The sequence below is a fragment of the Toxotes jaculatrix genome, chromosome 19 (genome assembly GCF_017976425.1).
Source record: "Toxotes jaculatrix isolate fToxJac2 chromosome 19, fToxJac2.pri, whole genome shotgun sequence".
Taxonomy (NCBI): Eukaryota; Metazoa; Chordata; class Actinopteri; family Toxotidae; genus Toxotes; species Toxotes jaculatrix.
The window spans coordinates 1,549,612-1,560,021 of NC_054412.1; the positions used below are offsets into that span (position 1 = coordinate 1,549,612).

General features: G+C 43.3%; 1 protein-coding gene across 1 annotated transcript; it reads left to right on the forward strand.

The window, feature by feature from the left end:
• Nucleotides 1-238: 238 nt before the first annotated feature.
• Nucleotides 239-3,023, forward strand: LOC121199706 (bifunctional protein GlmU-like). The gene is made up of 3 exons (XM_041064603.1): nucleotides 239-358; nucleotides 1,827-2,018; nucleotides 2,449-3,023. Exons 1-3 carry the CDS (start codon nucleotides 311-313, stop codon nucleotides 2,707-2,709), a joined length of 501 nt encoding a protein of 166 aa, XP_040920537.1. The 5' UTR covers nucleotides 239-310; the 3' UTR covers nucleotides 2,710-3,023.
• Nucleotides 3,024-10,410: the final 7,387 nt, after the last annotated feature.

Sequence of the window (10,410 nt, forward strand, 5' to 3'; positions counted from 1 at the left end):
ATTGTGAGGAATCAGAATCAGAATCAGAATCAGAAGATAAGAAATAAATCTCTAAATGTTCACAAGCTGCTGTAACATATTAGACCTAATGTGTAGTGATAATAATACGACTCGGTAAATGTTTCTGTTGAGTCAACAGGATACACACTGAACATCCAGCTGCAGACTCTAAAACCACCAGCAGGTGGCTGTAAAAGACCAGGAATGAATGATCCTAAAACTTAGGAAGTCTTCTACAGTTCACCTTCTACTGAGCATGCTCAGATCCACACACACTGGGTGATCGTGTGTGACTGTAAATGTGTAACTTATGTGTTTGTGGTCAGAGTTTAGTTCCTCAGGAGCTTCGTACAGAATGGTGAGTTTACTCTTCAGTACTTTTGTTTTTTTTCACTCACCTGAAGAAACAGCAGAGAAACAGGAAACACATAAAACAGGAGCATAAATAATGAGCCTTGTACTTTTAGAGCTGAAGAACAATCCAGTGTTTGGATCAAAGCAAACCGCAGCAGAGGAAATCAGATCCAGTTAAAGAAAGAGCTTTTTGTGCTCACAGAGCTGCAGCAGATCCTCAGCTGACTCTGAAGCCAGTCTCTGATAAATGACTGTGACGAGCCTCACGAGCCATTTCAGCTAAAGACCCACAATCCCCTGCACCTCCGGATAGTAACAGTCAGAAAGACGTAAATTAGACCCTGTTCAGTTTCGCTTTGTGTAGGCCACTAAAATAATTACTGTGTCACCGAGGTTAATTCTGTGAAGACTATTAGTTCAAGCGTTGGCTCATTAACATGCAGAGTTAATGTAATGTGACGTTCACTGCTCCTCTGGCTGTTTTCAAACTGTGGATCAGTGTGAGCTTCATTAATGTTCATGGGTCACGTGACTCCCTCCTCCCCCCACCTGTGGGGTCAGAGGTCAGACTGGTGTTTGGTTAAGCACGGTGATCCTGTTAAAGATCTGAATGGACCACACACACACACACACACACACACACACACACACACACACACACACACACACACACACACACACACACACACACACACACACACACACACACACACACACACACTGAACAGACCTGGAATAACAGACATTTGTGTTACTGTTGTAACAAGAATAACCCCAACCCTTTGTCTAGCAGTTAGGTTAGTTATTTTTATTTTATTCACCAGACTTTTTGTCAACAAATTCCATAAAAGACAAACAAACAAACCATGAATGTTTCCCACTAACTGTGTGGATCCAGAGCCTGATACACCATCCTGCTGCCTCAAATACTCAAATAAACTGTGACCTCCTGTCTGAGAAACAGTTCTGAGCCTTTTTTCAAAAAGTCGGATTAAAAATCTGTGAGCTGAAGAGTTTCAGGTAGATCCCATCAGATTTCTGACACATGGCAAAGCATAAGAGACGCATGGGGAGAAAACGTGAGGCCGTCTTCACAGAGCTGTGTTGTGTTTAAAGCTGCAGAACATGACTGAAAAAAAAGCTTCCTCACCCAAAATTTCCCAGGAAGTTTTTCTTAAATGACTGACAAAGTAGAAATAATGAACAAAAGGACCCCCCCAAGATACTTTAAAATCCTAGTTGGGATATTTAACTTAGAAACATAACACACAACTGGCATGACAACATGATTAATGTAATTAATGTATCTAAATAACTTCACTTTCATATTTACTTTTTAAAAATTGAATTTCTGTACAAATTATTTTACTTTAACAGAGGAAAATTGTACATGTGAATGGTAAATGGTAGAAAATCAATTTAATGGTAAGGAAAAAAAAACAAATAAATTAAAGCATCTATGTTTTTCCCAGAGTTCAGCTGGAGGAGGGTCAGCCCTGCAGGTCCATGCGGTCAGGTTCGGTCCAGGTCAGGAGCTGCTGGGATCTCTGCAGGCGTTTGTGGAGGAGAGGCGACTGAGAGCGCCGTTTATCATCACCTGCGTGGGAAGCGTTACCAAGGCAACGCTCCGGCTGGCAAACGCCACAGCGACAAACACAAATGAGGTACTTAGCAGCTGCGTGAAGGCCTGAGGTGTGGTGGTTGGAGTCGCTGCAGATGGAAGAGAGATGATTATTCCTGACTCAGAGTCCAGGTTCATTTTAGTCCATTTCCACGTATTAATTCATTTTTGTTTTTGTTCAGTTCAGAACAAACCTGCCAGAAAATATGACACAGGCACGTCGAAAAATGTAGAAAGCTTCATGATAATCCATGAAAATAATGTTTTATATTAGTGTAGTTGTAAAAACTATTGTTTCACCAGCAGTAAATCTTAAGAATTCTAATAAGTTTTTTTCATTTAAAGTTTATATATGTCGTCATAAATCAGTGAACTTTTAAATGTTTCTTATGGTTTAGGACATAAATGAGATCCTTCATTTTATTCACTTCATCATCCATGTCATGAAATCAGCTTTGTGACTCTTCCCTCAGGTGATCCACCTCAGCGGCCGCTTTGAGATCGTCTCCCTGGTCGGCACACTGAACACGGATCCCCACCTCCACATCTGCCTGTCGGACATCGAGGGCAGGACGGTCGGTGGTCACGTGCTGGGGGATCTGGAGGTGTTCACCACAGCCGAGGTGGTCATCGGCGAGGCGGTCGACCTGCATTTCACCAGAGAGATGGACGAACACACGGGTTTCCCTGAGCTTTTGGTTCAAAGGCGCCCACAGACGGACAAATCAGCCTGACTTCATGACTACACCTGCCTCATGGGGGTTTGTTGTGATGGTGTGTTGATGCCCTCTGATGTTTGATCTCAGTCAAACGACAGGTGAAGGAACAAAAATAGATTGTGTGTAAAAGGCAGAGTATCTCAAGTCGTATGTGTCGCTTCAGTAACTAGCAAGCTCATTACTGATGAAGCCACGTGGCAAATGTAACTTTGCTGACACCGAAAAACAGACAATATACAAATGTTATCACAGGACTGTGGCTTTGACGTGTGATTTAATTCTCCCACTTCCTTTCTTAACACCTGCTGGATTAAAGCTTCTGTAACATGTTTTTGCTTTTTGATTTTAGTCGTCTGTCTTTGTGATCCGATTTTCCTGCGCGGGGACAGACAGAGGACAGACAGCGTCCCTATAAACAGCCTGGTTTATGATGTAAAGTGACTGAACTTTGCAGAACGGACAGACCATGATGGCCACGGCGTCTTCCAGCCACCTGAGGTGCAGTTTTCCTGTTCTTTAGGTTTTCCGTATATGTCTAAATTGTCTGTCCAACTTTAAGCTCAACATCTTCAGCATGCAGCTTCCAAACACACACTCACACACACACACTGAGGAGCCAATGGCAGAGGCTGTGTGGGGGCCACAGCTTTCTGCTAATTGATGTTAAACTGAGCTGCAGCCTTTCAGAGCCTCTGACCCCCCCCGGTTGTGACAACACAAAGCAAGACGCCCTCCTAAGGATTAATCGTGACCATGATGAAGAAAGGAGGGCTTCTGGTGCTGTGTGGCGGGGGGAGGGGGGTTGGAAGGAGGGCACAGGGGAGTGGGGAATGGTAACAGCCCTTTAATGGAGTTTATTGGGACCTCCTGACCGACTGTTTCCAGCCTGCTTTCTGTTTGTCACCCACTTCTGGGAAAAGTGTCAGAAGTCACATGACTAAACTCAAGGTTTTTTAAATATTGGTTTAAAAGCATTTTGATTGGTCTGCTGCTCCTGGCAGGTGTGTTTGTTTCCCGATGAGTTTCCTTGTTTGATTGATTGTTTGATTGACTTCACAAATGGGAACTCGATAAAAACTCTAACTCTGAGAGAGTGACCCCAAAAACCTTTGGCGTACCGCTGATATTTCAGAATATGCAGCCACAAAGTTAACTCTAAGTTGTGTATACAGCAAAAGCTGAACATCACTTTTTGAAAGTGCAGAGTGTTGGAAGTGCAGCTGTGAGAGTTTGGAAAACTTCTTTGCTGGTGTGGATATGGAAGATGTGAGATTTCAGAGTGAACGGCTGAAACATGCTGCTTTAATGAGCTACGTTTTCTGAAGATCTGATGTGAAAACAAAAACAAATTTGGCAGTTTTTTGTGTCAAACCATGTCTCAGGGATCTCCAGAACAAACACACAGCTTTTAAACACAGTGCCTGCTTGCAGCTGTATTCCCATGCAGCAATGATCAAGTTAGCATCCAGACGAAGCGAAAGAAAATGTGACATTAATGTGCTTTCTGTCAGCTACGGTTCTGAGAGTATTTGGAATCGAGCACATCAAGATAAACAGTTGCAGGGGTTCATTTTTCCAGTTTGTTCCACTGAACCATTTCAGAGGAACATGGATGACCATAACCGACCTCACATGGTGGAAAACCTTCGTTTCTCTCTGTACAGCGATGCTTTGCGGGTCTTTGCCGTGTTTGTGTCACTTCCAGAAGGCCGAGGCAGCACATCAGCAGGGCAGCCGGCCGCCACATTAAAGCAGAGCTACAAAGCGTCCCCGCTGCAGCTTTGTGCTTTTGTTTTGCTGTGTTGACGCAGCATGGAGGCCGAAAAGCGTTGGTGGTCTGCCCCACTGCCCCCTGGGAGGCAGTTTTAGACATCCAAGTAAAGCTGCTCAATTCTCGTTCTTGACAAATTAGAAGGCAACGCAGCAGCCCAAAGCGGATGTTCTGGATTTGCAATGCAGCTTTTGATATAAAGACCTTCTCAATTCTCAGCTTTTTTAAATGTTTTCTTTTTGGCACATTTGCTAAACAGAGTTGATTAAACAGTTTTCACAGTTGTTTTTTTCCTGCTTTTACATACACTTGTTAGATTTTCACAGAAAAATGTGAGTTATCCTGATTTGAAATGTCTGTGAATAACAAGTGTAGAAATAATGTTTGTTGTTTAATAATGTCTCACAGCAGCGTTTACAGTTGACCTCCTGCTGTGAGGCACCAGTTACATTTCACTGTGATGCTCTTGCTTGACAAAGAGTTGACTTTAATCTCTGCACAGTGATCTGTAGAGACATAGACTGTCCTCTGTGTCCACACAGCAGCTCAGTGTGTCCCTGCTCTGATTTCTGAACATGGACAAACATGAAAACATGAATATGATCTTTTTCTTTGTGATCTGATTTGATATCATAAGATAAAGATTTATTTCCATCCTTCATTAATCTGATTTTTAGTTCTACCTCACACGAGATCTGATGCTTTACATGAAAAAAAAAAACAGAACTACATTTATTTCTGATTAAGAATTTATTGAAGAAACAAGAAGCTGTGACAATGATTGAAGTACCAGTACACTCAGTGCCACTGCATTTATTCCCCCTTAAACTGTCCACACATGGAGGAATTAAAACCTGCCAACATCACACTGACTTTTTTTTAAAAACTTCGATTAGCTCAGTTGGTAGAGCATGGGTCTCTCGGGCTCGTGGGTTTGAACCCCACTCTGGGCGGCACCGCCTCCCACGGGCCCACGACCCGTGGGAGGTGCCGTAGGGCTTCGGTGCTTTGTGGACTGGGCGGCAGTCTCCCCCGCGACCTGGGCCTGGACCCAGATAAGCGGCAGATGATGACATGACATATTTTCTGCTGTTCACAAATCAACTCCCGGTGTCCTCCACATGTGACGGCTCCTACAGCCACAGGTGTAGCAGGTGCAGCAGGTGTGTCCCCTCCCCCCGGTCAGGTGACTCTCGTCGGTGTCTCTGAGTGACGGACGAGGAGCAGAGATGCCGGTGAGGAGGCTCGTCGTTCTTCCGTGTAGTATCTGCTCTTTTTCTCATTAGTGACTTCCCCCGTCGCCTTTTGTCCCTCGGGCTGTGTTATCTGTTTGAGTAATGAGCCGTGTGAGCGGCGCGGGGACTCTGCTGCTGCTAAGCCGCCCCCTCTCCGCCTCACGTCTAACGAGACCAGCCCAGGTCATTTGTGAGTCGGCTGCTAAACGGCCTCCTGTTCGGGGAATCAAGAGAAGAGGCGGCGGCGGCGGTGGCGGTCACAGGCCCATGCACGTCCTCCGGCGCGGGGATGCAAGCAGCCTGCTTTCATGTGGCAGCCAAAGATCTCCCAGGCTAATGACACGGAGCTCTGTTTGAATGTCTCAGCATGAGGCGGAGGGCTGGAGGAATAATACACAGATCAAAACATCAGAGCCACCGCTGCCACTGCAGAGGGAAGTTGGCACAACTTTGGTGAGTTTTTATAGCAGCACTGTGCTGGTTTTAACATTTGAGGACACTGAGGACAGTCAAAGACCCACAAACTGCTGTTTCCAACAACTACAATGCCTCCAAATGAGAAAGTTTCAGATCCTGTACTAAAGTAAGTGTCAGCACAACAGTGGGAAAAATACTCAATTACAAGTTGAAGTCCTTTAGGTAAAAATAGCATCTATTACAAAATGTTCTTAAGTAGCTAAAGATGCTGGTGATGAAGAAGAGTAGAGTTAAGAATGAAAGAAATCCAGACTGAAAGACGGGAGCAATTCAAACATGTCCAGGTCCAAGAAATTCTGTTAAATTCTCTAGAAAATGTCTTAAAGTCATCAGGACAGGTTATGAGACAGCTGTGTTTATCCTGTGTTGATATCTCTCAGAATTACAGTCTTTGCTCAGTGTGACTCCAAGTGCAGGATAATCTCTCCATGAGATTTTAATATCAACCATCTCTGCAGTTAAACATGGCTCCTGATCCCTGTCGCACACTTTTAGGACCCTTCAGAGGGGCCTCAGGGCCTCGGGGCCCTGTTACTGCTGCTTTTCACCACCAGGGGGCGACACTGTAGAAAAACACTACAGCAGTAAAAGCAGTGTATGTGTAGGTTTAATCTTAGCTGGACAAAACAAATCATAATTTGTATTGTCGCAGATGTGACATCCTTCTTCCATCTTAGTTCACTTACTGTTTGTTTTTGTTGACTTCTCTGACGTCTGAGAACATGTGGCAATAAAAATATAAATAAAAAACTGAGCACTTACTTCGAGTGCCCCTTCCTTGCTCCTGTTTAACTCTGTTGTGTTTCCAGGGCCTGAGCAGCTCTGCTGATGTTATCACTGAACTGCCGCCAGCTCTGAATCACTGTTCATCATCTAATCCTGCAGGCGGTTATTTTGATCACTAGGAACAGAAAAAAAAGGACAAAAGGATGTCAAATCGACTGTGCTGCCGCTGCCTCCAAGGGCAAAGTGATGAAATGACTTCTGGGAAAATGAAAGAACGTTAAATGAAGTGCGCTCAAGGCCGTGAAATAAATTCAATTCTTCGTTTATGAGAAGAAATCCTGGTGAAGTCTGAAGTATGAACAAAGTCTTAGCTCACATAATGGGGCAAATGTATAAAGTTTGTCCTAATGGAAGCAAGGATGTGATACAGCCTGACACAAAAGGCCTTTTTCACAGCAGAGATTTTGTTTATTATAGTAGGAAAAGTTCTGATGTTACTAATAACATTAAATGTTCTGTTCTATTCCAGTGTCCCAATAAGCCATGAGAGTGTGACGGTGAATTAGCAGGTGCGATACCAGACCTCCAAAGCTGAAGCAGCTAAATCATTCATCTTATTATTTATACCTGTGGTTCTGTGGAAAGCTTTGATACAGAGTCAGCCCAGGTGACAGCTGTGGAACATTTTTGTTTGGTTCAACCAGTAAGATTATTTCAACACGTGAGAAACGTTTGTGTAGCTGAAACTCAGCGTCCAGATCAGCCCATCTGCAGCAGATGAGGGCTCACGTTTGAAAATGTGCGGTGAACTTCCATTAACAATAATTGAGTCCCACTCCAGTGAGACGCTAACAGGCAGGAGGGGGAGGATGCTCTGTGTTGTTATTAAAATGCCTTCTCCTCTAATGTGCAGGTAAGGACCCCTCACTGCTGCATCTCACCAGGCCCACTGCCAGGCCCGTCTCTCACTTTTAAGTGAACGCCTTAATTGAGACAAATTTAGCTCAATTAAACCGCTTTACCTCTGCCAAGAGTGTTTCAGAGCATCAGCGCTGCAGAGCGGCCTTTTCAATTAGTCACCATGAGCAGATTCACCACTGATCCTATTATTGTTTGGGTTTGTGACTGGAAATCAAGGACATTTTTACTCATTTAAAACCACGAGTAAACAAACAGACAGCTGAATAAATAAACACATGCATAAATAACTCAATGAGCCTGAAAATTTTAATAAGGGAAGTTGGTGTTTGATTGATGACGTTCAGGTGATTTAATGAATGTGAGATTTAAGCACGGTGGTCACCGCACAGCAAGAAGGTTCTGGGTCAGCTGGGATTGGCTCCAGCCCCCCACCTCCACTGACCTTTAAGAGAATAAGTGGAGTGTACAGCACCTCTGCTGGTTGTTCAGACCATCCACACTGAAACAGGATGAATTACCATGGCATTTTGTGAAATGAATGCTAATAACTTCAGTGATCCCCCGGCCTTTGCTAGTGCCACCATAAAGTTGACATACATTTTAAATGGGAGAGTGTTCTCAGGTGTTTGGGCCCCGCTGTCTGTGGCTTTTGATGAAATGTGTCAGTAATGAAAGCTTTGCCTTGAAATTTGGTACAGACACCGGTACTATCCAGAGCATAAATCTGAATGTCTTTGGTGTCTTTGGTGAACCTCTGACTGTTCCTGTAGGTTCATGTTTTCCATTAGTCTTTGAAATATCTCAACATCAGATGCTGCACAAAAACTATGAGGCACTGAGCCTAAGTCTTATAGTGGCAGGGAAAACCCTGGATGTGGTTAACATGTCAGCAAACAGTTGCTCAGTTACTGTACACACACAGTCCAACAGTGAGCACATTTATGATGTATTCTGAGCCATTTCAAACTCCAATGTGTCTGTCTGCTGTTTGCTGCTGAGCAGATAGTGGATCATACGTCTGTCAGAGCTTTTTCACTGAAAACAGCTGCTTATGGCAGACACTGTGCTGGTGGGAGCAGTGAGATAAAAGCAGAACAGTAAAGTTTCAGGTCATAAAACCAAAACAACATCTTAAAAGTTCCTATAAATCTCAGTGGAGCTGCAGAGCTGGTGATAACATTCACATTCAACAAAATCAATTTTTAATATCAAAATGTTGACTACAGCAGCTTTAGTTTTTGACATGATGCTCAATATTCTGCTAAGTAGTTAATTAAGGATTTGAGTTTTTCCACCAATGATGACTCAAACAAGCAAAACCAAAATGGCACCAATCACACTGTCCCATATTCCTGAAAGCATTTCCACAAAGAAGTGTCACAGCATTTGGTCAAAACAAATGAGTGGTAAAATGCAAGTCTGCGTGCGATTCATTGGAGGGATAAAAAAAACGAAAAGCGGCAGGTCTTTATTCCTGCAGCACAATGGGCAAAAGCCGACTCAAAGAGGCTCAGATGTGAAGACATTCTGCGAGCCACTGAGGACACATCACAACCTTGGAGGCACAAATTGCTGTATTATACCATGTGAATTCCTGCTGAGCTTTTCATGTGCAGGGTAAAGGGATCAGCTAATGAAAGGCATGAGGAGGAAGAAGCACTATCGCGTTTAGCCAGTGTCTTTGTTAGCATGAAACTACAGTACAGTTAGAATTGGACTAACACGGAGGAAAAAGATCCTTTTTCTTTGACTCACTCTTTCATTGAACTTCTATTAATCAGATGATCCATATCTTATGTGTACGCTGAAGCTCCCCGTGAGTGAATTTTACCATTTAATAAGTGTGTGTGTGTGTGTGTGTGTGTGTGTGTGTGTGTGTGTGTGTGTGTGTGTGTGTGTTTGGGCAACATTATTTTCAGTCTGCATGAGCAGAGGCCTTGTGTGCTGCGAATCATTGGTGTGCTGTTTACACTGTCATGTACTGTTGTTTTCATTCCAGATACATAATAAATATACTAATAACAAAAGATTATAATTATTTTAGAACAAATTCCTAATATCTGAGATGTGTTTCTGATTCTTTCTCTTTGTTGTTTTAACTGATTTAAAAAGCTGAGATTCAGCTACTGCTGGAGTCTCTTTGTGTCTGTGGCTGCAGCTGAAATGAGACAGATCAATGACAAGTGCAAAAACATGTAGACCAACCACACACACACGCGCGATGCTGAAAGCTGCTGTTTTATACTGGTTATAATGGCAATGATCCACCAGGTGAGGGCGCTCTCCCTCTTTCAGTCCTCTGTCCCTGTGGTAAAACACAGACTGAGAAAATGACTCAACCTTCATGTTGTCATTTGATTGCATTATGTTTGATGAAGTAAAACTGCAAATGGCTTCAACTGTTTGCGTTAAATACAAAGTCTGACTCCTGAAATGTTCAAACTGAGACTTCCGGGTGAAATTTTTCTCAAAGTGGTTTTTGCTCAAATTAATTTCGACTTTTTCAAAGCAAGGTCTTTATAAAAACGAGTCTCTCCATTAAGCCAAAGCCCAGAATCAGCATGTATACGTACATGAGTTCAGTGA